The following is a 25924-nucleotide window of genomic DNA, read 5'->3' as shown; positions in this document are numbered from 1 at the left end:
GTTGCAGGAAGTTACTGGCGGTGAATTGTTGAGGCCAACTGGATACTGTAGGCAGAATTCGAGTGGCATAGGTTGAGGATTTGTTATCAGATCATTTGACTAGTAACTACACATTGATCCTGTGGATTGTGAGTCAGCGCAATCAAAGGAGGCGTGGTCAGACTTCGGAACGGAGTGAAAACTGCAGTTCAAACTGCGTAGAGACAGAGGGCCAAGACCAACCCTAAGACCGATCGAGAATAACCCCAAATTTGCACTCATCGCCGCTGCGGAAATTTCGCCGCGCCATCGCGTAATCATGCAGTTTCCTCTCTGGCAAGTTCTCTCCCAAACGGCGGTGATACTTCCATTGCCCACCCGGCATTTATACTCCCCATGGCTCGAGGTTGAGATCAAGATCATTTACCCGCTCTTCCCTTCCCTTCAACCCCACCCCTCGGTACTCTCTAGTGATGCCCCGAGACGACATGGAGCGGCCGACTGAGGGTAGTCTACCGTCGGAGAAATCCGACGGGTTGACCACCGCTATAGCTGCGACCAGCCCGGTCGACGATGAAGCCCGCCCTGAAGTCTTCTCGTCCACTGTCCAGGAAATCATGTTTGTCGCCGTGGCGACCATGGCGATCGCCATGTCCTCGCTCGTCAGCGGAGCCGTCACCGTGATAACCGCCGAAGTCCAGAATGATCTGAACATGACCACGGCGGAATTGACCTGGCTCAGCGGTTCCTCATCGTACGCACCCATCCCCCAAGGACCACTAGCCCTAGTGTCATACGCTAACCCTGCCCTCCAGATTGGCCGCCGGATCCTTCCTGCTTTTCTTCGGCCGCCTGGCGGATCTCTTTGGTCGCAAGTCCCTCTTTCTAGGGAGTATGGTCCTATTCGCCGTCTTTTCCCTGGCGGCTGGGTTCAGCAAGACGCCGCTGCAGCTGGACATCCTCAACGGGGTGATGGGCCTGATGTCGGCGGCCTCGGTGCCGCCGGGTCAAGGGATGCTGGCCAACATCTACCAACGGCCGTCCAAGCGGAAGAACCGCGTGTTCGCGTGCTTCAGCGCGGGCAACCCGATGGGCTTTGTGTTTGGAAGCGTATTCTCGGGGATCGCGACGCAGCTCTTCAACTGGCGCGCCAGCTACTTCCTGCTGGCCATCATCTACGTGGTGGTGGTGGTCGTGGCCGTCTTCAGCGTGCCGGTCGACCACTCGCCCAAGACGGAGATTTCCGTGCAGGCGATCAAGAAATTCGACATCGTGGGCACGCTGCTTACGATCGCGGGGATCGGGATGTTCTCCGGTGCCCTGAGGTGAGTTCCCTTCTTCCGTCTCATCGTCTTTACTGTTTCGTATACTAACCAACAACCAAAAGTCTGGGCTCCGACGCCCCGCAAGGCTGGAAGACCCCCTACGTCCTCGTCCTCCTCGTCCTGGGCGCCCTGTTCATGATCGCCTTCGTCTTCTGGGAGAACTGGTACGCCTACCCGCTGGTGCCGATGAACATCTGGCGCGACCGCGACTTCTCGCTGGTGATCGCCATCCTGCTTCTGGGCTTCCTGGCGTTCCCGATCATGTCCTTCTGGGTCTCGCTGTTCATGCAGCGCATCAAGGGCTACTCGCCGCTCATGGTCGCCGTGCACATGCTGCCCATGGCCATCGGCGGGATCATCGTCAACATCATCGCCGGCCTCATCATGCACCGCGTCTCCAACAGCCTGCTGATGGCCGTCGGCGCCACCGCCTACGTCGGCTCGTTCTTGCTCATGGGCCTCCAGCACTCGGACAGCAGCTACTGGGCGTTCATCTTTCCGGGTTTGGTGCTGGCGGTCGTGGGTGCGGATTTCGAGTTCTGCGTCGCCAACATGTACGTCATGAGCTCGCTGCCCCCCGCGCAGCAGAGTATCGCGGGCGGGATCTTTCAGACTGTCACCAAGTTGTGTGTGACGATCGGGATGGGGATCAGTACGGCCATTTATGATGCGGTTGTCGCGAGGGGCACGGCCACCGGGGGTTACTTCAGGGGCGATCCGATTGAGCCCTATAGTGCGACGTTTTTGTACTGTGCGGGGATCGCGTCGTTGGGGATTCCGTTGTGTGCGTTTTTGAGGATTGGGAGCCAGGGAAATACTGGTGGCAAGGAGGAGTCGGAGGCTGATTCGGAGGCGTTGAGTGGGAGTAGGGGCAGTGTGCTGGAAGAGAAAGCTCGTGGGGAGGTTTGAGGGGCGAGCATTGGGGGCAATAAGGGCAATAACATCAGCGGGGTGAATATAACTATAGACTGTGCTGACGACGGATACCACAACAGCGAGGTACCTATTGTTTAGTTACTGGAGATTAGAAACACGATAGACTGTTGCTATGGGCTATTCCCTATCATTTGTACGCTCAGTAGACCCTTAGCTTTGGTAAAGTCTTGCAGTAGAATGTATGAAAATAGATTGTGCCACTGCGAAGAATTAGCGGTGTATTGCATCTTACTACACCTGAGTCTACATTGTATATCCATTACACCTCCTATACCAACAGTATACAGCCCGTGAGCTGACTGACTAGCGCAGTACTTGTAGTATACTACGGCATACTTCACTAACCATCTAGTTCCTGTTTAGTTAACATGCCAGGAACCAGGCTACAGTCAATTGCACGAATAAGCATTGCCATAAGCCGCTAGTATGATAAGCACGAGCAACTAGACTTAATTCCAGTAGCACCCCCATCCCTTCCTCTTCCTTCTCAAGCTTCTCGCGCTCATCCCCCAAGCTACACACTGGAGACTGGTCATCACAGCCCTCCCACTCAATATCATTTCAGCTACAATGACCACCTCCTGGAACAAAGGCACGCACTCCGCCCTCGTCCCACTACCCGAACCCGGGCCCTCCCTCTTCCTCTCCGCCGCGGGCCCGGAACGCCAGAAGCGCAATGGCAGCCTCCCCCCGGCCGTGATCATCGAAGCCGGCCTCGGCAGCTCGCACGTCGAATGGGTCGCGGTGCAGCGCCTGATCGCCGCCCGGGCGCGCGTCTACACCTACGACCGAGCCGGCTACGGGCGTAGCAGCGAACTGCCCTCCCCGCTGCTGCTGCTGCCGCCGACCGCGCACAACCGCGTCTGCGAGCTGACCCAGCTGCTCGACGCGGCGCAGATCCCGCCGCCGTACGTGTTGATCGGCCACTCCTACGGCGGGGTCCTGGTCCGCGAGTTCCTGCGCCAACGCGGCCCCGACGTCGTCGTCGGGATGGTGATTGTCGATTCGCCGCGGGCGCAAACCCCCCTGCCTGCGGATTGGCCGAGTCTGATGGGGGATTCCGATTACTATGCCATCGTGGGGCTGGATGAGAACGTGGCGGTGGCGCCGGAGGAGTATCGGGCGATTAAGGAGGATGAGGTGAGGAATCGGGCGACGGCGGAGGCGGAGTTGGCGCTCATTGCGGCGAGTACCAAGGAGTTGAATGAGGCGATTCCCGAGGGGGTGCAGGCGCTTGGGGATGGAAGGTTGAGTGTGATTTTTGCGAATGAGTCGGTGGATTTTGGGAAGGTTTATGCTTATGGGGTGGAGCATGGGCATGGCTCGGAGGAGGCGAGACGGCGGCTGGCGGAGCGGCTGGCGGTCATGGAGGAGATGGATGAGCGAGGGCAACGGGCTCATCTGTCGCTGTCGAGTCGGAGCCGGTTTGTGTATGCGACAGGGAAGGCGAGGACGCATAATTTGCAGTTGGTTGCACCGGAGGTGATTCGGGATGAGGTGTTTTGGGTCCTGGGGCTGGTGGATTGAGGGTTCCTGGGGATGTTTGGCCAGGTCTGGATAGTATTTTGAGACTGATCAGTCGCATACTGAGGCATTGCACTCTACACTGCTGGGATAATTCTTATGACCTGCAAAATTGTCAAGCTTGAGACAAATTACACGGTGAAAGATGCGACATAGCCATAGTCGAAAATTGACTAGGGCTGCTACAGAGCGTCCTGACCTGCCTTTTTGTGTGAAAAACACTCCAGTTCATCCTGGTCGGAAGAGGCTGATATCTCAATTTCAATGATATCCACTTCATATAGCAAGCCCTTCTCCATCACCGGTGTGCAGATCGATGCAGATCAAGTACCAACGCGATGAGAGAGACAAAGGGTGTGCGCCAGGTCTGATTAGACCCGCAGATCAGGCACTGCTAATCTGCGTGCTTCATGGCACTTGACCAGATATTATCAACGCGGTGAAGGATGACTGGTGATTATCGTGCAGAATCTGGGGCGCGATCACATTTGGCCTTGCGTCGCTGACCGTCAGCACTCACGCTCGGACGGGCGCAATCGGTGGAAATGCAAAGAATAGCGTCGCCATGGCTTCAGGCTACCAAGCTTTTAGACGCACATGCTGCAGAAAGTCCCGGAGTCCGAATGCCAGGTTTGTGGTTTGTTGATGGAACAGAAAGGGATGAAGGGGAAAAGTCGGGGTTTATGAGGGCCGAACTTGACGCCACTTGCAAAGCCTCGCACTTTCTAACCCCCGACCACTGGGTTCTGCAACCCCCGGACCGCTGGTCATGCTCACTGCCAATTGCTTGAAGTGAATGTCTTGGAACGCACTCTTAGCCCCTTGCGGCCCTTTAAAAACCTTCATTTCCCTCGATAAGTGATCTGCCTGCGAAACAGACTCACCACTCGTGCGTTTTCATCCGATTGATTGCGCCCCTGCCTCGCGGAGCGCCGAACACCACGTTATCATGGATCCCCCACGCACTTCCACTTCTGCGAGCATCGAGTCAGCTGGTACCAAGAATCCGGAGTTGGTCAATCAGGACAAGGCAGCAGCCAGAAGCGAAGGGGCAGCCAACGCTGGGGGCCCTTCTGGCCCTCCGGGCCCACCCGAGGGTCAATCGAGACTTAGGGTTGTCTGTCTGATTGTCTCGGCCTTTGTCGCCATGTTTCTGGTCGCGCTGGACAGAACGATTATCTCGACTGTACGAGCATCCTTTTCTTATGTCCTGTCCTGACTTGACGCTGATGTGTACGCAACTCACAGGCCATCCCCAAAATCACCGATGAGTTCAACTCCTTCGACGACGTCGGCTGGTACGGCAGCGCCTACTTGTTGACATGCTGCGCATTTCAACTCTTGTTTGGCAAGCTGTACAAGCTCTTCTCTGTCAGAACAGTCTTCCTCGCCAGCATTCTACTGTTCGAGGTTGCTTCTGCCATCTGCGGTGCTGCCCCCAACTCCGTGGCCTTCATCGTTGGAAGAGCTATCTGTGGCGTTGGTGCTGCTGGCATTCTCGCTGGAACTGTGAGGCAGTCTGTCCCTATTTCGGAGAAGATATAATGCTAATAGTCCTATGATAGATCATGTGCATCATCCATTCGGTACCTCTGCAGAAGCGTCCCCAAATCCAGGGACTGTTCGGTGCCCTGTTCGGCATCGCCTCAATCGTCGGACCCTTGATCGGCGGCGCCTTTACATCGAACGTGACATGGCGATGGTGCTTCTATGTCAACCTGCCAATCGGTGGCGCCGCTATGGTCTTCATCGCCTTTTGCCTCAAGGTTCCCAAGCAAGATACTACCAGAGTCTCGTGGACTGAGAAGCTGATACAGCTGGACTTCCTCGGCACTACACTCCTGGTCTCTGGTGTAGTCTGCCTCATTCTGGCACTCCAGTGGGGTGGCCAGACGTATTCCGTAAGTCATCGAGATTGATCCCTTAGACCGCAACTAACACTCAACAGTGGAGCAACGGCCGCGTCGTGGCTTGCCTGGTCCTCGCAGGCGTCCTGCTCCTTTCGTTCATCGCCGCGCAGATTTTCCTTCCCAAGACCGCGACGCTCCCCGTGCGAATCTTCTCGCAGCGCAGCATCATCTCCGGCTTCTGGCAGACCCTCTGTGTGGGCTCCGGAAATTACATTTTCGGTAGTTTATATTCTGTCTGACCGCAAACCATGATACGTCACTGACATGAATTGCAGTATACTTCCTCCCCATCTGGTTCCAATCGATCAAAGGCAACTCCGCCGTGGAGTCTGGCATCCGCCTTCTACCCATGATGTTGGCGATGGTCGTTGGCTCGATCGGCGGGGGCATCACCAACTCCAAGGTCGGATACTACACCCCCCTAGCCATCATCGGATCCTGCATCATGGCCGTCGGCGCGGGTCTCCTCACCACCTTCCAGGTGGACACCGGCGCGGGCAAGTGGATCGGCTACCAGATCGTCTACGGATTGGGTCTGGGGCTGTGCTTCCAGGTTCCCAACCTCGCGGCGCAGACCGTCCTGCCGAAGCCCGACGTGCCGTCTGGGCTGGCGCTGATGCTGTTCGGCCAGCTCATTGGGGCGGCGGTGTTCGTGTCGGTCGGCGAGAATATCCTGGCTAATCAGCTGGTGGAGAGGCTGGCCGGGCTGCCGGGGTTTGATCGCGGGCTGGTCACCTCCGGGGGCGTGACGGAGCTGTTGGATGCGATGCCGGCGGATCTGCGTGGTACGGTGCTACATTCGTATAATGAGGCGCTCAGGAGGGTGTTCTGGGCTGGGCTGATCATTTCGTGCTTGACGCTGCTGGGCGCCGCGACGCTGGAGTGGAGGAGTATCAAGCAGGGGCAGCCTCAGCCTGATGCGGAGAAGAAGGGGGAGAGTGCAGAGAAGAAAGCGGATGCTGCGGGGGGTCAATAGACTTCGGGGTTTTGTTTATCTTTGATTACTTTCTTGAAAACGGGGAGCAATACGCATCTATTAGCTAGATTTCCGATAGTAATTCTATTCTAACTCAATACATATTCGCTTCTCTGGTTCGGACGGTCTTATCTTTGGTAGATGGCTCTCTATCCGTCGCGCTTCCGACACTACCCTTTCTTTCGAGGACTTTGTAGACAGATTTCACATTCTTTGTTGCTTGTCTGCCCATTCCAGACTATAGAGGATGCATAACCGTCTCACAGAGTATTCTATATCTGGACTTGGCCACGAGTACCAGGTATACAAGTATCACGACCAGCAAGATATGGTCTACTATGATCCAAACATTTCCTAAACCCATGGCCGGTCGCATCTTCGAGTGGCAAAGAGGAGAAGTAGATTTTAAGAAAAGGAGGCACTTCCAGTCCTAGTCGGGGGAGAGAAGGTCCGAGCAGGTTTCGCTGCAGGATTGGAGGCTCGGGGATTAGGATGTCCGCCGGGCGCTCATGAGCCGGTAGGCCTAGGGTTGGCCACGCCACATAGATGCCTGGGAAACACAATAGCAGCAGATACAAAATTATTGAGCTTGATGGCCGAGGTTTGCGTAAGCAAAGGACTCTGGCATTGATGAGGCTAGAGGGGATATACGCTTATTTGATTGATACTGTGTACAAGCACGGCATGAGATATCAGCATCACATATGCCAGCCTGGAGTTATCAAATACCTCGTTTGTTACTACTGAAAACAAGTGGTTGGATATCGATTTGTATCTATGATCTCATACTAAAGATGATAGCAGTAAAAAGCGGCTAATTTCGCGCTCGATCGAGAAAGAGTAGATATGTATTCGAGTATACAGTCACTTACCACTGTTCACGCACAGCGACGCCCCGCGCCTGCTTAAACCACAGCTCGATGAGTTCACGATCAATATCGACATGCATCGCCCTGGGTCCCCACAGCAGAGTCGGATGATACTCGGTGATTATCGCTCCCGGTTCGCCCAGCACCTCCCGGTAAAATCGCACCAGGCAATTTCGGTAGATCACCCCGTAGAAAGGAGACGCCTGGGGAAGAGTGGTCCGGTATGCATGCATGCCCTGGACCAGCTTCAGTTCCAGGTCGTCCCAGCTCAGCTGGTCAACGTGGGGGCCTACCGCTCGCAACGTGCAGCCGATGACGGGCCCTTCTGTGCCAGACAGAAACAATGGGCCGAACAATACATCGCAATCATCCATTGTGGCGGGACTCAGGAGCAAATTTGGACTTTGATTGTCTGTGTTATGAGACAGTCAAGTGATAATCTTGACAGGGCCAGATGGATGGTGGCGTGGCCAAGGCGAGTTGTTAGAATGGTCATGATCATTTTTATAGCCCTCCTGGCCACTAGGAGAATATCACAGATTATTGGGTGGCACAGCGTGAAGAGAAGGAGAATTTCATTTACACAAAGGAATTCAACGTACAAAGCTTATGAGCTTCCTAAATGTATGAAAGAAACTCAGCGGGAGAGCGCATCGGGAATGTGCGTTCGCCGTTCACTCTCACTGCTAGGAAAACTCTACCTCCTAGATAACTGTAAAGCGGGTAGTGAAGGTACAGTCAAAACTATTCCCAGAGTTTGTGGTCTCCAATCTCTCAGCCATCACTTCGTTTGTCCGGATGTGTTTTTCTTCATGCGATTGCACTGCTGGTCGTAATCTCAGTCGTTTGCGCCAAATGCCCGAATGTCCATGCAGGGGTGAAAAATATTACACACCTTAAATTGACTGAACATGGACTGCAAGGCCAATAATGTAAAAAGAGAGTATACAAAGCCCTTCGCTCTTGGCTCCTATACCTCGTACGAGGTGATTCGATTGTGATTCCGCACGTGATTAGGAGGTACTGAACATTATTATGTAGGAAGGATGAAATCTTCGGGCTAATGCTTCGACGAGCGGAACGCGTGTTGAGATTCAAGGGCCAAGGCCATGCATAAATTACAGTACATGCTTGATGCACGCTTTGAAAATGGGGCTTGACTTGCAAGTCGCACAAAGAGCTGATTCCTTGTTTCCCGGTCAGTGAAGGGCTGCGACGCCAGTGTCGAAAGTCACAGTGCGTGGCTCGAGCATCAGCGCAACTCATTTGCCTCTTTGCAGTGAAGCTATGATGTAATGTGTTGCTGGCAAAACAGGACGAACCCACTCGTAGTGGTGTGTGCCTAGTGACAGTGCTCCGAGTGCAAGACCCGGCAACACCTTCGAATCCAGTAACCGAGAACACATCCTAATCAAAAGTCCATTGGAGGGAAATCTCAGTGAACCACAGACTGAAGCAAAAATCTCCGGTCGCGAGTGTGCAAAAAGGGGCAGACTCGGCTGCTGCCACCGTGCGGAAGGAATCAAGGCAAGGACTTTCGGGCGGGACCGCTGAGGACCTTGCGGGAGTCCTGTGGAGCTCAGCCCTATAGGGCGGTCCATGTGCGCGTTGCCAGCATCTCGTTCTTGGCACCCTCAAATCTTGTTCTGTTGTTTATATCTATGAATCTGTGGTTTCATATCAGATGCACCAGTGGCAGTAGATTTCTGATCATACAAATTGCCAGGCTCAAGAGTCTATCCTCCCTCTGCGATATGGCCACTACGTACGGAAGCACCTGCGCTGAAATTGTTCTCGAAGTGGAGCAGGCAGCACAAAAAACGGATGCTCCACTCAGCTTCCACTCAATGGTCATCGTTTCAGACGCTGACTCGGCAATGTGACAGTTTGCCCCCACTGGGCTGACAGCGTGCGGCCAGTTCCTGTCGACTAAACCCTCCTTGACACCTTGAGAGCGCCGAAAGCGTGTCCATTTATCTAACCTGCTATCCACCTCTACCCCAAGGTCCCCAGAACAACATCTATAAGACCTACACCATCGGGCCACCGTTCTCAACCATGAGCAGCAGAGCAGCCCAGTCTTCTCCTCCTCCGCAATCATGGCCACCTTCAACGCCTCCGACGTGAACCTCCACACGGCGAGCAAGGAGGACGTGCTCTGCTACTATGCCATCTCGGACAACGAGTACAACGGCCATCTGGGGGCGCGGATCTCCTCCATCTTCGTGATCCTCTTCGTCTCGACCGCGTTCACCTTCTTCCCCGTGGTCTCCAAGGGCCTCCCTAGCTGGAAGATCCCGCACAATGTCTACATCTTCGCCCGCTACTTCGGCACGGGCGTCATCCTGGCCACCGCGTTCATCCACCTGCTGGACCCGGCCTACAAGCGCATCGGCCCGAAGACGTGCGTCGGGGTCTCTGGGTACTGGGGCGAGTACTCGTGGTGCGCGGCCATCGTGCTGACGGCCGTCGTGCTGATCTTCCTCCTCGACCTGGCCGCCGAGGTCTACGTGGAGCACAAGTACGGCATCGAGCGCGACGAGTCGGCCACGAGCGCCTTCATCGCCCAGGACCCCTGCCCCTCCCTGCACAGCACCCACGACGTCGACCCGGAAGGGCGCAGCCGCAGCCGCATCCCCGACGGAGAAAAGCCCCTGCCTGCCACCTCCACCACCGCCTCGGCCTCCCCCGACGCCGACGCCGACGCGACCGAAAGGTCCTTCCGGCAGCAGATCGCCGCCTTCCTGATCCTCGAGTTCGGGATCATCTTCCACTCGGTCATCATCGGGCTGAACCTGGGCGTGACGGGGTCCGAGTTCGCCACCCTCTACCCCGTGCTGGTCTTCCACCAGTCCTTCGAGGGGCTGGGCATCGGCGCCCGGCTGTCGGCCATCCCCTTCGCCCGGCACGCCAAGCTGCCCTACCTCCTCTGCCTGGCCTACGGGCTGACCACCCCGATCTCCATCGCGATCGGCCTGGGCCTGCGCACGACCTACAACCCCAACTCGAAGGAGTCGCTGATCATCCAGGGCGTGTTCAACGCCGTCTCCGCGGGCATCCTCATCTACAGTGCGTTGGTGGAGTTGTTGGCCCGCGACTTCTTGTTCGATCCCTGCCGCACGCGCCGGCGGTCCAAGTTGCTGTATATGGTGGGCTGTACGCTGTTGGGGGCGGGGATTATGGCGCTCATTGGGAAGTGGGCGTGAGGGTGGAAGGTTGTCCGCTGGGACTATAGTGGATGAGGGTGGCTGTGGATTGGTGTATATACAAGTTACTGTTTGCGATGGAAAATTAATCCGGGATAATTTGTTGTGTGGCTGGCATTGCATCTATAATGGACCAACTCTCGTTTTCTTCCGCTAGTTCTATGTTTCCGTGACCGGCTCTGCCAGGTAAATGTTTAGCAGTGAGCCCGGCATCCAGCGCGGCTGCGACCGGAGAAACCGGCAGCTAGAACACAAGGACTTTATGAATTAATGTCGGGATTCGTGTCCTCTTTTCCTTAGCAGCTGGTGCAACAATGATGAGGTTGTCACCGGTTACAAGCAAGTCGTTTCATGAGATTCCCAACCGGACGCAGACGAGTACTCTTTCAAAGCTCGTAATCAAGCCAGGACCATGGTAGTAGAAAGGACACGCTTCAAACTCAGTACGGAGTCACTTCATGAAGCATAGACTGCATTAATATATATCATGGGATATGAGAATATACACAACGACGGGCGCCCGTCCTCTCATCCGGTATAGTATAGACAAAAAACGCGCGACTCATGATGATCCGGTCATCAGTCGTCATAACCCCTTTATAGTAAGACCGTGGAAACATCGGGGGAATATTTCTATCCGCCATGGCGGCGACAGGTTGATCGCGTCTAGCAGCAGCACTCGCAGCATTCGAAGCAGCAGAGACCGGCGCAGCTGGGTTTTGTTAGTTGGATTCGTTGAATGAAAGGTTTGGGGCAGGAACTTACACTCCGCAGCAGACGTCTTCGCCTTCACCACCACCACGGAGGCTCATTTGCATCTGTTCGGGCTGGTTCTGTTGGTTGGTGAAATGGTTAGCTTTAGCTTTGGGGGTTTTGATGAAGGGGGGGGGGGGGGGGCAGGAGACGTACGGGCTGGCCGGTGACGACCCGCTCGGTGACAGGGGCCTCAGGGCCGGAGGGCTGCTGCATAGTCACGGTGTTGGCGTCCCAGGTGGGCTGCTCGGTGGGAGCGGACTCCTTGTTGGACGACTTGAACCAGTTGAACATGGTGAAAATGTGATGAGTGAATGTGCTTGAGTGTGAGTGTTGAAGAGGGAGGCGTGACGGTAGTAAGGATTATATATTTTGTGGTGGTGGTCGGGTGTCGACAATTCTGGGAGGGGAAAAAAAAGAGAAACAAAACCCACCCAAGCGGTGGATTCCATCGATTATTTATCTCTTCAAAGTCAATTCGGGGTCCAATGGCCAGGACCCAGTGCGCAGCATCAGCCCTACAGAACAGGCATCAGCGAAAAGCCAGCGATTCGCGATGACTTCATCGTCGTTGGGCGACAGAGGACTGCTCAGGATGATCGATCATCCATGCGGTCTAGTGCTGTGCTGGCCGGGGGGGAAACTGAGGGACGATGATGTGAGTGGTGAGTGTTTCTATTCTGGACAGGGACGTTCAGGGCGCTTGACGTCAGTGGAGCCAGCCCTGTAAATTGCGAAGAGGGTTGTTGCGGTGAGCGTGCGCGTGGTAGAGGAGAGCGTGGCAGTATGGGTTGTACAGCCATCGGGCCGTCGAAGCGAAGCATGCAAGAACACGGGCTGTTGTGCACCGAGCAAAACGAGTGCTAGGCAGCCTCGTTTCGGGCCCCACCCATTATTGCCAGTTTTTGCGCCAGTCATTTCCCCCTCAAGCTTTGGTCAAGCTTTGCTTGGAAGCTTGGCCAATCAACGACGCGCTCTTGGACCCAGCGGCAATGGGGCGGGCTGAAGAAGGATCTTTCTGGCTGTTGGACCGCTCCGCTTGACGCCGCATAGGATACTGATAATAATACGAGTACGTGGTTCCACTGAGGCTGGTGACGGGTGATGGTTCAGCGACGTTTTGACTCAAGGTTTGAGTTTGTGCACACCTGACTGGTTTCTCATAATCATTTCCCCAGTTGGAGATGAACTGGCTCTCTACTAGGTACTGTGAGTCTGTGACAGTCAGATCGTGTGTCGGCGGGTGGGGTCCGCGGACCCCGAGACACGAAGAATTATTCACATTATCGGCGCTAAGTGGTAAGTCGAGAATATTGTGGCAGCAGTGTTGCCCTCCAATGTCAGTGGCTTAGCCCCTGGCCCCCATTTACACTGCCTCGGAAATAGTCTAGTCTGCACGGATTCAGCGGTGTGTGTGTGTGTGTATTTTGACGGTCGGAACTTCGGAAGTCCAAAGCTTCGCCTCGAACATTCCCCTACCCGAGTGGGTCAAAGCCCAAAAAAAGGGACTGGCTCGACTACAAAGGAGAAAAATTGATTCTGAGGCTGACGCGAGTAGGCACACAATTTATTGAAAGTCTGACCATTCTGCGCAAGGAATGATAAGCACATACAATCCCATCATGCTCTCTACCCGATCCACCCATCCCGTACTCTCACCTCGTAGCTACCACGGGTTACCCCAATACGCATTGTCTTGTCTGTCTGAAGTGGAAGGGGCAATCACAGTCTCTACACATCGCAATTGGCCCCAATCTCCCGAGCCAGAAGCTGCTGCTTCTCTGACACCGCTTCTTTCGAGCCCCTGCAGCACCCGGCGCCACGGGCACATCTCTTGGCCCGCTTGTCAGCGCACCGAGCCAGCGCACACGAGATAATCTTCCAGACAACCACCCCGGTAGTACAAACGACCAACCCCGCGACCATCCCCAACAACGCAGGCACCATCGCCGGGATGATGAGACGCCAGAAGTTGGGGTTGGACCGGTGGTGGTGCACGTAGGCGTTCATCGACGGGCCAGCCACGGCAAACGGGGACTTGGCCTCGCTGCTGTTGTAGCGGTGGTGTCCCGGCCCATCAGTTGTGACGACCGTGTTGTAGGGCTGTGTACAGGGTCTATCACCGCAGGAGACGTGGACCTCCGGCGTCGCATGCAAGCTCTTGTGGAGGGCCTTCTTCTGCTCCTTGCGCCAGCACTTGTACTTACCCACCAGCATCTTCCAGTACTGGGCGTGCCACACCTTGTTGCCGTGGCCGTGGGACGCATGGTAGTCGAGGAGCGGCTCGATGATGATTTGGGAGATGGAGAGGTCGTCTTCGTCGGCGTCGCGAGACAAGCGGACGTGGATCACGCTTGTGGTGGCGGGGCGACCGGTGGAATCAAAGAACTTGACCTCCACGAAGTACATGTCGCCCACCTGGGAGTCGACCCTCGGTGGGAGGTATTCGATGTCCACCCCGTAGGTCAGGAGGACGGTCTCGACAGTGGCGCTGTCAATGTTGCCGTCGTGGTGCATCTGGGCTGGAAGTTGCATGGGGTATCCGGCGGGAAAGACGCTGACGTTGTTGACCAGGAGGGCATTGTGTTCGGTTCGGAGGTTCATTGCCTAGGGACAGTATCAGCTTTCGATCCTGGTCTCTCAGGATAAGGGGAATCTGAGTCCATACCACGAAGGGTGTCGAGGTTGTGTTCTCAACTAGGCCCTTGTCATCCTCTGGAGAACATTGGAGACACGGTAGGTGGACCTCATGTCCGGTCACAGTGAGAAAAGAGGGACGAGAATTGGGCGCGTTGGACAGTTGCTTTTGCGAGGAGTCGCCAGTCTCCGGGACTGGTGAGGCCAAAGAGCCCACCACCCAGATACTGGTGACGAGAAAGGAGCGAAGTTGCATTGGGTAAAGAGACGAAACAATGTTCAATGTGAGAGGTCTGAAACAGTCAACGAGCGACGTGGGGTTAGTGCACAACTTGGATGTGCTGAGCGAAGTTGTCAGTGGATATTCTCATGAACTCATGAAATCAAGACTCGAACTAGTGAGAGATTAATCTCTTGGTCTGGGCTGTCATACAGTTATCAAGGGTGCAGATACAGTGAATGAGAAAGGGTAGATATGGCCGTAAGGGTAATAGGCAGCCATGTAACAGATCCAGCCCTATAAGGGGAGAGCCTCCCGAGTCCGCTTCCGCGGACCCCGAGGAGCAACGGTAGGGCTGACCGCGTCACCGCACCATCATCTTTCTTTTCTGACTCCTCTGCATGATGACCACCTTCGCGCTAAAGAAATAGGTTCTCATAGATCTCTTGTATCGACCCCACGGACCACTGCTGAATGCTTGAATTGACTGTTGCAGTGGTATCAATCTTGAAGATCGATCCCGTTGGCAGGCCCAGCATTTCGTTCGGAACACTTCCGGCGCCCGACCCATACTAGGTAGTTGGCCCCATCGCAGAAAGAGTCGCATGACCATTGACTACATTTCTTGGTCCTAATCGATGGGTCCCGCAAAGTGAACGACGATCTGGTCAGCAAGACGCGTGGTAGTCAACGTGTCTTGAAGCTTGGAGACTCCTGTCACTGTTCCAGCCCTGTTTTGACAGACTCCTGGTAAAGCAATCCGACTTTATGAGCAAGCAGTGGGGCATAAGCTCACTATGCCTTGGTGAACATCATATGACAATTTGACTCAGATGAGTCTGTCGATTCAGACATAAAACATAGGTCAGTTGTGCGATCCTTAACTACAATATGTCAATGGGCCTCTGCAGAGCTCTCACGAAGAAATCTTAAACTAATCTTTGAGATTTGGACACCCAGTCAGAGTGAGCAGTAAGACTTGGAATATGCACAGCCTATTCAGAAAAACTATTCAACCCTTTTTCGCCATCAAACTGTGAATAAATCTTGGATCTTGAAGTGGCCGCACACCCTTGAAACCGATCAGGTTCCTGTGTCACATATGGAACCTCAGTGCATTATATAAAAAGGGACTAGCTTAGGCAGCAAGCTCATCGAGATGATCCGTGCTTTTTGGCTAGCTATCATCTTCGCCGGCTAACACTACCCCAAATGGGGATTTGTCTTAGCACGGGAAAATACCTTAGACAAAATGTCTTAGACTACGCAATTTGAGGCCGGTTCACCGTTGACAGATTTTCTCTCTGGGGGTCTGGGGGGAGAGTATCTTGTTTGCCTTACGATGCTACAGCATTATCTCTACGCTCTCTAGCCCTGAGCCAAGTCGATGCGGCTGCCTTTATCACAAGTGAAAATGAAAATGCGTGGATGAATTTATGATGTAAGGAAGAGGATGACACTTAATGAAAGAGTGAGTAGTCACGGGTGTTGTTCTCTATTTCCTTATTAGTCTGTCAGCTGATACTGGGCCTATGCATGGAAATGATATCCCTGAGCGCTACTTTACTTCAACCATGCTCTCTGTCGCCCCGAAAGACCAAAGTTGTTGATCATCAAACAGCACTCTTTATTCCCAAATGAGAGGTGCGAAAGCCCTGCATGAGCCAGGCCGAAGTATGTTTCCGTCAGGGACAGGATATGAATGTATCGTACTGGTGAATGTAAACTCTGAGTGTGGCAGCAACCTGCCGTCCCGCGCCGTTCCACGCCACGACGCTCCGTGCTAGGCTCCCATGAAACTGAGACATCGACGATGCAATGTAACCTCAATCAAGCGACAGGCAATCGCACTGGTGCTCTTCAGGCCAAGATGAGTCCCCGTTGCTGGCTACCACCACAGGCGGCGGTGGACACGGCTCGATGTGCTAGGAGTCTCAAAAAACAATACAGTTGACGGCCATTTGGTACAGTAGTTGAGTTTCACTGGCGCCTAGAGTTGAGGCGTAGTAAGTCACTTGCGGAGATACTCTTGCCGTTCTTTTCGGGGCAAGGCCATTGAATACCTGTCACCGTCTGATTCCTTGAGCATCGCTCACAACTCCGCAACCCGTTTTCACCTTTACAGCAGACTCATTCGGTGTCTTCTCGTAATAATCAGGGGAGTTAGGAAAGCATTAGCTAGAATAGTAGTTCAAATTGTCGAAGTCGGAGGTGATGCTGTAAGTAATCGCTTATAATTTGAATCAGACATGGAAAGGCTCAAAGATTTGAATTCGAATGCATCTATATAGGCCATAGACATGCGAGTTAGCAACCCGTGGAAGCCAACTGCACGCTTCCTTTTCTGTACCCCTCGAGAGATTTCCATGGATTTCTGTTGTTGTGTGTCTCGTGAGCATGGTCTGAACTCGCAAATTTAGAGAATTATCTGCCAGCAAGCTGCTTTTGCAGTAATCTTTTATCTGAACCCATCTTGCGACTCCTGTATGATTAAGGAAAAATGCCCTAGCCAGTCGCGCCCCGAACTGTGTGCTACTGCAACCCCAGAACCCTGGTGCCTGCCATTCAGTTGCGCATTTGGCTACAGATCTGACGACCGTGACACCAGATGCAACATACTCGTGCCCGGAGATGCACCCTGGGTCATTAACAGCCGTGTAAGGTGCAACGTCCCTTAGATTTCAACCTCCTCAAGTTCCATAACTGATCTGAATGGGATGACTCCAGTGAAGTCTGCATTTAGAAACGATCTAGGAAATCAGCGGAATTATCATACCATTCTACTCTACCAACACGAACATCGACCCTCAAAGACCCCCAACTTATCGTGATTCACCTTGCTCCCAGAACCTCCGTCCCTACTTTGCCTGCCGGCCCTTCTCGGGATTGGCCAGAATCTCCGCTTCCCACCGCGGATCTTCCGACTCCTTCACAGGCGCCCAACCGAGTTGAATCTTGAAAACCCCACAATCAGCACACTTCCATCCATCAGTCCCCTCGAGACGGAAGTACAAGAACGCACCTGCATCACCTTCTGATCCCAGTCCTTGGTGAAGCTTTTGACTTTCCCATCGCTGATCTCAAAGATGGCCGCCGCGCTCCACTGCGCCCGCTTGGGGGGGTCGGACCTCTCGATCCCCTTGTACGGCTTCCCCGCATGCGACCCCTCGGCGGTGTACCGCAGCAGGACGTGGCCGTCCTTGGCCCAGGCCTGATCGTACCGCACGATGTGCAGGTCGTTGACCGACTGCATGACGGTGGCGTGCGAGTCGGCGTAGTCCATCGGGGTGCAGCAGCCGGGAAATGTGGACGGGCTCCAGAACCAGCTGTCTGGGTGGCAGAGGTGGCGGACGGACTCGGCGCCGTGGTTCTCGGTCGGGGAGTAGGCGATGGCCATGTATTGCTTTGCGGTGGTGATGTTGCGCTAGAGTGAGGGTGGTGGGTGAGTATGGTTAGGTTGGGGTCTTTTATGGTGAGGCTTGTGTTGCTTGGGAGGATTGGGGGTGAATGAGCGGGACTATACCTCTTCTTCGGGGGTTTGTGAGGCGGAGATTATGGTTGGCGGTGCTTGAGCGCTTGGAGACATGGTGGCTGTCTTGAACGTACTTCAGCTGCTGTGAGGCTTTGTAGAGACGATTGAGAAGATGTGAGGTTTTCCTCGCATTGATAGCATGGGCAGTGTGTGTTTACATGGAGCGATTTCGCTCTGGGCTGTTTCGGTGGGCGGGAGGTCCCGGAGTCATTATGACGTGCATGATGGTATCTCAACGACAGGTTTGTTGATCCACAGTATTTGTTATTGGAGCCAATGATGGGTTATCAAGATGATGCTCTGTGCTATCTTGTTCATTTCGTTTTCCGGTTCTTGTACCTTGCGACTTGACTGTGGAGTTGAGGGGTTCCCGGTCCTCGTGCCGAGTTAAGCATGTTGATGCTTGTCCAGATATTGCTGTGTAAGCAAAAGGGCCTTGCTTATCGAACTTTATTATAGTCAAACTAGGGATTATACCCCACTGACTCCGTCGTTTGCTGTCAAACGGCGTGGAGAATGGATGATATGGGTGGGGGCTTTGCCAGGCAAGACGAATGCGTCGCTGCATGCATCTACACAAATCGTTATCGTCCATCTTTGGCCCAATTGCGCATGAGAATCCTTGTAATGCTCTGTTGAATGATAATAGCTGTCATGAGAGTTTACCTTCTATATCATGTCCTGTGGTTCTGAACGACTCAATCTTTCAGTTGTTCATGCTACTGTCATATTCTGTATTGTCGAAACAGCACTGGGCCCACTAAACCACTTTCGGCAGTGCGGGGTAATGGTCCCTGACAGCCCAAACAACACAACTCCGAGTCTTTGACCAGCTTGCGGCCATCCTGACAATCCTACTTGTACGTGTTTTCGCCAGTGCTCCTCCGGTGACGTATGTTCACTCTCTATAAGATGCAGGCGCCTCTTTACTCCGAACTGAGCGTCGATGAGAAAGGAGCCTCACCACTCTCCCCGCCATCAATCAATCGCCTCCAGCAAGTCCCTCTCGCACCTTCACCCTCTCATGCGGATCATGCGATTTATTCTATGACGACGCTGCGGCTGGTTTGTTGCGCAAGCCGTCATGCGCAAGCTCTTTTCTACCCCAGGGAACAAATAGTATTCCAGCATTAGGGCACGGGTGATATGCCAGGGAAAGAAGAAATATCAAGGCCAGCATGGACATGGCAAAATTCCCACGTCTTGATTAGCCCCTTTCTCGTAACAAATCTCTTGCAGATATACGGCGCATCTCGACTATGTCCGAAACAATGAGAAGCCACCTGATGCCCGAAAAAAGACGGTGATTTCCTCCTTGGCTTGACTGAGGCAGCCGTGCCCGGTTTGTCATTTATAAGGAGAGCCGCAATGACTATTACACCCAAAAAGGGGGTTGGAAATGAGATTCCATGTAGGGGCAGAAACGCATGATCGGAGACGATGCAGGGTGTCATACCATCTCCGATGACCCCTCCATGCATTACTTTAGTGCAGATCATCGCCGGTAATACTAATACCGGTGAGCGCAAGCATGCTAAGTTACTCCTGCCCCGCAACTTCCCTCCTCCATCAACAAACATCCCACCACCACCACCGCCGCAACAACACATCCAACAACTGCTACGCAGAAGCCATGGCGCCTCGAAAAGCTCTCTTCGTCATTGACATCCAGAAAGAGCTTGCCGTCGATCCCACAACCAGAGTCCCGCATGCGGATCGAGTCATCGCGTCCGCCGAGGGAACCCTCAACGCCGTCCGGTCGGTCATCGATTCCTGCCGCGAGAAGAGCCAACCATCTCCGTGGGCTATCTATTTCATTCAGCACGAAGAAAGCTCTGCGAGTGGGACGCTGCTGCGGGGCAGCGAGCCGTGGGAACTGGTGTTCGCCCCGCGGGTGGATGTCGAGGAGGAAATCGTGGTCGCGAAGAAGACTGGTTAGTATCTGCTTACCGGACTCTGCGCATGACGGTCCGTTGACAATGGGCTGAAAACTCCAGGCAACACGTTCGAGTCGAATCCTACCCTCTCGACGCGCCTCCGCAATGCCGATATCAACGAAATAGTGGCTCTGGGTCTGCAAAGTGAGAAGTGTGTCGAAGCGACCTGCAAGGGTGCGTTGGCGGCGGGGTTCCGCGTGACTCTCCTTGCTGGCGCGCACTCGACGTACGACTCGGAGGGAAAGACGGCAACAGAGCTCGAGCGCGAGGTTGAGCGGCGTCTGTCGACTCGTGGGGCTCGTGTGTTGCGGTGGGAAGAGGCGGCTTCACAGTGGGTTCAGGAGCAGCGTCGATAGATTGGTTGTGGCCTGTGCGGGCATGTTTTTACCAGCATTTTTTCTAGTTGAGGACTTAAGCTAGCATCTGCTTTCAGGTGAAATGTCATTTTAAGTTAGTCACAAGCAGTAGTTAACTGAGATTGAAGCTTTCTACCTTGACTGCATCGGATTTCCAGGGAACTTGTGTTGATGATGGATCGTGGAGAGGACGAAGATGAAAGGAGGGAAGTCTAAGAAAAAAAGATTGCGATGAAGGCTCACACATGTACCCCGCTTACACTAACTCTACTCGCTCAGTCCCACAAGCAAGACCAAAGTAGAGTATTCATTGGAGGCAGTCAAGACTCTTGACTAGGTGAGTAGTTCACTATTTACATTTATGCGTCTGTCTTGATGAGTCAGCTGCACAGAACTCACGTCATTAGTATTGTGAGACTGACACCTTGCCGAAAGAAGAAGGTGCTCCGGTGGCAGACTTGCCGAAAGTGAATTCTCGACGCTGCCACTTCGCCTCCATTACACCCTTACGCACCACCCACCTAAACTACAGTAGTTACTCTCAAGCTAGGCAAGCTGCACATATGGTATCATTAGTAGTCAATAGCTGTGCCCCACTGGATGCAGAGTTCCAACAGCAAGGTTCTGAGCGCGTGCCAGCGTTGTCGGCGCCAGAAGCTCAAGGTACGCATCCGATCGGAAAACCTCGTCTCCTGTCCCCTGTGTTGATGGACTTCGAAGTGTGATGTTCAGCGACCATGCACTCTTTGCCGCAGGGCAGGGGCGCAATGTACACCAGGTTCAACTAGTCGCTGGAGGCCATATAGTCCTGTAGCTGCCCATCCAGCCCCCGACCGCCTCCCCGTGCAGCAGCATTCTTGCCAAGAAGCCAGCCCAGTTACTGCTCAACAGACAAATGACACCTCGGAGGCTAGAAGCGCAACAGCAACTGATGATTGCTGGCAATCAAGCTCGATGCTCTCTCTAGTGGATGGGGTGAGTTCCTCTATGATATGGAAACGGGAGCAAAGGCTCAAAATGTCTAGGCATTTCGATTGCACAACACCCCCGCGCCACCGGATCGCACAACAACAGCTATTCCAGGAGGTGATGTACGACATGATAGCCCGGTGGTCCCCAACACTGGAGTTGATGCAGCACCTTCAACGAGCAAAAAGCCCTCTCTGTTCACGCGACAATATGTCCACAACGGTTTGTCCTTGTCTGCCACCGAACTTCTATCATTGATGCCCCCATATGAAGCTGCGAGCTTGCTCGTCGACACGTACTTTGACCGCGCCCACTGGTTCATGTTGATCTTCCAGCAAGATGACTTCCGGCAGCGATGGCCCAAGCTCTATCAGCGCCACCCGGGCCGACCAGCAGAATATTCCAATGCCGCGTTTTTGTCCACCTTTCTCGTGGTCATCGCCATCGGGATTCACTACGTGGGCCCGTATCGGCAATCACTACTAACCAGACACGGCGTCGCTTCAAGTCTGAAAGACCGTATCCTGTCTTGTGTAAGAGCCAAACTTTTGGACGTTATGTCACTCGGCTCGCTGGAAGCAGCGCAGACCTGCGTACTGCTAGGAACCTACTACTTGTACCATGGTTCCCCTCGTCTGGCATGGCCTGTGTGCGGTTGCGGACTCCGCATTGCACAGGCCTTGCATCTGCACCGCCGGTTACGGCCTTTGGGGTCCCCCGATTTTCGCCAGCAGTATGAAACGCGGAAGCGGTGTTGGTGGGCTATATATGAGATCGAGACTTTTTCTGCCGTGGTATACGGCTATCCGCACAGTATATGGGATGCTGATTGCGACGTGGAGCCCTTGGATCCATCAGCCAAGCTGCAGGCGGTGCAGAGTCCGAGAATATCCGACGAACTCCAGGCGCCCAAAACAACATTGCTGTCATACAAACGCCTCATGTCTGAGCTGTCAGTGGTAACAAAAGCAGCACTGGGCGAGTTGTATCGCACCAAGACTTCTCCGGTGGAAGATGGAAAACCGCTTAGGTCGCGACGGGACTTACAGGACACCCTTCAAGCAGTGGCGAGATACAACTCGCGCTTACAGCAGTGGCAAGCTAGGCTTCCCCTCGAACTTCAATGGGACCGAATTTCCGACCACGCGAACTACTCGACCCCAGAGGAGATAGATCGCGATATCGGAGCGACGGGACCGCGCTTCGAGAGCCACATCTATCAGCTACAGGCTATGGCTTTGATGCTGGCGTACGAGAATGCCATGATTCTTACGCACAGGCCTCTTCTGTCTTACAAATTGCACAGCAGCACGGACTCTGAGGCTTCCCGGGCGGGCTCGGAGCAAGCTGATCAGCCAAAGCCTACCCCATTCGTCTCGTCACTGGAGGCCTGTCGTACTGCAGCGCTGAGAATGTCCTCTATCCAGTCAAGTCCAGTTCTGAAGCTTGTCGCCGAGACCTACGCTGTGACCTTCGTCAGCATACATACCTTTACCGCGGGAGTCACCTTGGGTATTCTGTGCAGCATGGATCCCTTGAACCAGCAGTCCAGTGCTTCCAAGCTAGCCCTTCAGAATGTGATGGAGATACAGGAGACGCTGAAATCGCGCTCGGTGGTGGCGGACCAAGGACTAGACATCCTCCAGCGACTGACCAAGCTTATAATGCAGAAGGAGCTGGACATGCTGCTGGGTAAGAGTAAACGCACGACTACGCAACCCAGCAGTCCTAGGAGACCATCCAATCAAGGTTTGCCTGACGAGCTACAAGTTCTCACTGGGGACGTCACATTCGATGTCTCTACTTCGGAGGGCGTAGCGACCCTTGACCGTGGCGTCCCCAGCGCTCTGCCGAGTCGAGATGATATTCCGTACACCAATGACTCTGCAATGACAGAGGCCCTGCACGATTTTGATCAAGGTTGCATCCCTCATTCCTAACTCATTTCCCGAGCTAACACATGGTCTAGCATTGCTATCCTATGCCCCTCAACCTTGCAGAGAACAGGAACAGACGGCAGAAAATCCGATTCTGTGGCCGCCAACCGTGGACGGCTTTCCAATCCTGGAACAGACGTGGTTATGGGATCTCGACAACGATCCCTTCTTTCACGCTGACCTCGGACCTTGACCGCGAATTGCAGAGTCAATTCTGTGGAACTAGAAACCCATGAGTGCTCAAATCTCGAAGCAAAATCACCGAACCTAATAGCCGCCTGTGGTACCCTCCTCCGCCATCGGCTCAAACCACACCTCCACAGGCTCATTTCCAATCCCCCGCTTCCTGGCCTCCTCCAGAATGGCGACCGTGGCCGTGGCCCCGATCCGCGTCACACCCAAGCTCATCACATGCAGCAGATCATCCAACGTCCTCACGCCGCCGGCAGCCTTAATCTGCACCTTCTCCGCGGACTTCTCCCGCATCAACTTCAAATGCGCGACAGTCGCACCCTTGTAATTATACGACCCATCCCCCTGCTTGACGAACCCATACCCGGTCGAAGTCTTGACAAACGCCACTTCCAACTGCGAGCAGATCTCACACAGCCGGGCAATCTGCTCGGGCTGGAGGTAATCATTCTCGAAGATGACCTTGAGGGCGGCCCCGTTGGCGACGACAGCCGCGTTGATGCGGCGGATCTCCTCCGTGACGTACGCCCAGTCGCCGCCGAGGACCTTGCCGACGTTGACGACCATGTCGATCTCGGCGCCGCCCGCCTGGGCCGCGGCGGTGGCCTCGAGGACTTTGATCTCGGTCGTGCTGTTGCCGTGCGGGAACCCGATGACCGGGCAGATGAGGACGTCCGAGCCGGCGAGTTCTTGCGTGGCGAGCGGGATGGCGTAGGGCTTGACGCAGGCGGTGGCGACGTGGTGGGCGCGGGCGATCTGCAGGCCGGCGCGGATGTCGGCGTCGGTCATGGTCGGGTGCAGGAGGGAGTGGTCGATCATTTTGGCCAGCTGGGGCAGGGTCACGGTGATTTTGTTGGACATGGTTGTGAGGTCTTGTTTGGATAGGCTGGTAGACTGAGCTGATGAAGTTGTATTGAAGATTGCTTGGGGTGTCGTGGAGAGTTGGGGTGTTTTATATCCAGGCTGCAAGTACATAAGGTCTGAGCGTCTTCCGGTGGAGGACCTTCCATATTGGGTAATTCCTTCCACCGGTGCAGTTCACAAGTTGTCTGCTGAGAATTCGTTCAAGATGCGGAGATATCGATCTCTTCTGAAGTCTGCGACTCTTATTCAGTATGCTATACGGTATGTCAGCTCCAGTTACAAAGTATAACACGGGGGAAAGGACCCTTGCAGACTGCCTCATACTCGTAGTAGTTAGTAGCAGGCCGGAAAACCCGATCGAGGCCAAATTGACCTGCCCCACGGGGAGGCGGATTAGGGCTCGGCACACGTTCCGTTGGCGCTGTCGATCAGCCAAGCTAAGTATTATCAAATTGGATATCCTGTACAGTATACAGGCGAAGGGATCATGACAAATCGCGAATCGACGTTCAGTCTGTCGATCTCGATCTCAACGATCAGAGCAGAACCTTGCCAGCTGGATGATCAATCCCCAGCCGAGAAAAGCTCGAATGCTGTCGTCTCAACGTCCCAATGCGGACACCTGCCCACAACCCCCTTTGTAAGCATTCCAAATCGCTGATTGAACGTCAGTGCCTGAGGACGAACAAAGGCCTGGACCACAGCCCCGGGTTTTCCGCAGGATGCAAAAGAAGGGGGCGGCACCTGTACCCACGGATGGCTTTGGACAGCAACGGTCATGACATCACGACTGCCCGCCAAGCTCAATCAGCCTATTATCCCACGTTTTATGCCAGGCGGAAGTATGACCCCGTAGGGATGAGCTACCGACCACAAAACCAAGCATCTGCCACACGCCAGCATCCCTGCTTGTTTACCCCCCTTCCTGTTTCTCCCCTTACCCCTGCAGAAACACTTGCCGGCTACAGCATGCAAAGATGTCGAGCGAACACATCATCCCGGGACGACCCAATGACCACGAAAAAGCCGCCGACGACCCCAAACCAGACAGCCTGTACGAGGCGTACGAGATCGAGCTCCAGAGCTCGGCGGGCGGCAGCATCCGCTTCGGGGACTTGATCGCCGGCAAGGGGTCGAATATCACGACCTTGGTGATTTTCAGTGCGTTGGCCTAGCCATCCCCATCCCCATCCCCCCCTTGGATCTGGCATAGACATATCCCCCTGCTCTGCTCATCAACCTCAATCCTCCCCGCCATCTCAGCCCATGCTCCCCCTCAGTCCACTAACATCCACGTCCCCCCACGGGGGGGGATAAAAGTACGCCACTTCTTCTGCATCTACGACCAATCCTACGTGCGCACGCTCTCGTACCACCTGAGCGACAGCCTGCTCGCCTCCCTCCCCGACCCAGGCAGCGGCGGCCCCTGCCAGGTCATCATCATCGGCTGCGGCGACCCCGCCCGCATCATCCCCTACGTCGCCGAGACCGCCGCCCGCTTTCCCGTCTACACCGACCCCACCGGCCGCATCTACTCGGAGCTGCGCATGAACCGCTCCGTCCGCGGCATCACGCGCCCGCCCGCCTACACCGAGGTCTCGTTCGTGCGCGCCCTGGGCCGGACCCTGCGCCAGATGTTCTCGGCCGGGGGCTGGCGGCGTGCGTTCCGCGGAGGGCCCTGGAATTTGAATGGCGGGGAGTGGGTGTTCAAGGGGGGACGGTGCGTGTATGTCCATCGGATGGAGAGTGTGGGCGATCATTTGACGGCGGGGCAGTTGTTGGAGGCTTTGGGGGAGGGAGAG

The 25924-nt window shown here is 54.6% G+C and overlaps 11 protein-coding genes across 11 annotated transcripts; 7 read left to right on the top strand and 4 right to left on the bottom strand.

The window, feature by feature from the left end:
- Positions 1–321: 321 nt before the first annotated feature.
- On the top strand, positions 322–2350 carry BO95DRAFT_448528 (aminotriazole resistance protein). Its single transcript, XM_025587869.1, has 3 exons — positions 322–733; positions 795–1304; positions 1367–2350. The coding sequence occupies exons 1-3, from the start codon at positions 468–470 to the stop codon at positions 2211–2213; spliced, it is 1623 nt and encodes a 540-aa protein (XP_025436190.1). The 5' UTR covers positions 322–467; the 3' UTR covers positions 2214–2350.
- A 397-nt stretch (positions 2351–2747) lies between these two features.
- BO95DRAFT_448527 (alpha/beta fold hydrolase) lies at positions 2748–4002 on the top strand. Its single transcript, XM_025587868.1, has one exon. It carries the CDS (start codon positions 2811–2813, stop codon positions 3765–3767), a length of 957 nt encoding a protein of 318 aa, XP_025436189.1. The 5' UTR covers positions 2748–2810; the 3' UTR covers positions 3768–4002.
- A 327-nt stretch (positions 4003–4329) lies between these two features.
- On the top strand, positions 4330–6650 carry BO95DRAFT_477720 (putative MFS aflatoxin efflux pump; the record flags this gene model as incomplete). Its single annotated transcript, XM_025590003.1, has 6 exons — positions 4330–4401; positions 4795–4950; positions 5013–5273; positions 5330–5665; positions 5713–5893; positions 5950–6650. The coding sequence occupies 6 exons, from the start codon at positions 4330–4332 to the stop codon at positions 6648–6650; spliced, it is 1707 nt and encodes a 568-aa protein (XP_025436188.1).
- A 2968-nt stretch (positions 6651–9618) lies between these two features.
- On the top strand, positions 9619–10725 carry zrfA (high-affinity Zn(2+) transporter ZRT1; the record flags this gene model as incomplete). Its single annotated transcript, XM_025583263.1, has 1 exon — positions 9619–10725. The coding sequence occupies one exon, from the start codon at positions 9619–9621 to the stop codon at positions 10723–10725; it is 1107 nt and encodes a 368-aa protein (XP_025436187.1).
- Positions 10726–11486: 761 nt separating this feature from the next.
- Positions 11487–11772, bottom strand: BO95DRAFT_377512 (uncharacterized protein; the record flags this gene model as incomplete). Its single annotated transcript, XM_025583265.1, has 2 exons — positions 11487–11558; positions 11635–11772. 2 exons carry the CDS (start codon positions 11770–11772, stop codon positions 11487–11489), a joined length of 210 nt encoding a protein of 69 aa, XP_025436186.1.
- A 1223-nt stretch (positions 11773–12995) lies between these two features.
- Positions 12996–14581, bottom strand: BO95DRAFT_45859 (uncharacterized protein). Its single transcript, XM_025588571.1, has 3 exons — positions 14549–14581; positions 14150–14456; positions 12996–14085 (listed from the first exon to the last, which is right to left on the bottom strand). The coding sequence occupies exons 2-3, from the start codon at positions 14369–14371 to the stop codon at positions 13210–13212; spliced, it is 1098 nt and encodes a 365-aa protein (XP_025436185.1). The 5' UTR covers positions 14372–14456; positions 14549–14581; the 3' UTR covers positions 12996–13209.
- A 2522-nt stretch (positions 14582–17103) lies between these two features.
- Positions 17104–18010, bottom strand: BO95DRAFT_45949 (uncharacterized protein). The gene is made up of 3 exons (XM_025588651.1): positions 17859–18010; positions 17358–17759; positions 17104–17289 (listed from the first exon to the last, which is right to left on the bottom strand). Exons 1-3 carry the CDS (start codon positions 17919–17921, stop codon positions 17194–17196), a joined length of 561 nt encoding a protein of 186 aa, XP_025436184.1. The 5' UTR covers positions 17922–18010; the 3' UTR covers positions 17104–17193.
- A 1490-nt stretch (positions 18011–19500) lies between these two features.
- BO95DRAFT_457982 (Isochorismatase hydrolase) lies at positions 19501–20160 on the top strand (the record flags this gene model as incomplete). The annotated part of the gene is made up of 2 exons (XM_025588512.1): positions 19501–19801; positions 19865–20160. 2 exons carry the CDS (start codon positions 19501–19503, stop codon positions 20158–20160), a joined length of 597 nt encoding a protein of 198 aa, XP_025436183.1.
- Positions 20161–21374: 1214 nt separating this feature from the next.
- On the top strand, positions 21375–23662 carry BO95DRAFT_401929 (transcription factor domain-containing protein). The gene is made up of 2 exons (XM_025583877.1): positions 21375–23049; positions 23099–23662. The coding sequence occupies exons 1-2, from the start codon at positions 21387–21389 to the stop codon at positions 23257–23259; spliced, it is 1824 nt and encodes a 607-aa protein (XP_025436182.1). The 5' UTR covers positions 21375–21386; the 3' UTR covers positions 23260–23662.
- Positions 23115–24119, bottom strand: BO95DRAFT_426309 (2-deoxyribose-5-phosphate aldolase; the record flags this gene model as incomplete). The annotated part of the gene is made up of 1 exon (XM_025584752.1): positions 23115–24119. The coding sequence occupies one exon, from the start codon at positions 24117–24119 to the stop codon at positions 23334–23336; it is 786 nt and encodes a 261-aa protein (XP_025436181.1). The 3' UTR covers positions 23115–23333.
- A 980-nt stretch (positions 24120–25099) lies between these two features.
- Positions 25100–25924, top strand: BO95DRAFT_377477 (peroxiredoxin-like family protein; the record flags this gene model as incomplete). The annotated part of the gene is made up of 2 exons (XM_025583261.1): positions 25100–25287; positions 25504–25924. Coding segments are annotated over 2 exons (609 nt in total), but the record flags the coding sequence as incomplete, so codon positions are not given.

This window comes from Aspergillus brunneoviolaceus (genome assembly GCF_003184695.1).
Source record: "Aspergillus brunneoviolaceus CBS 621.78 unplaced genomic scaffold BO95scaffold_131, whole genome shotgun sequence".
NCBI classification, from domain to species: Eukaryota; Fungi; Ascomycota; class Eurotiomycetes; order Eurotiales; family Aspergillaceae; genus Aspergillus; species Aspergillus brunneoviolaceus.
The sequence above is the reverse complement of the archived record's forward strand: the minus strand, read 5'-3'. Positions and strand labels throughout refer to the sequence as shown.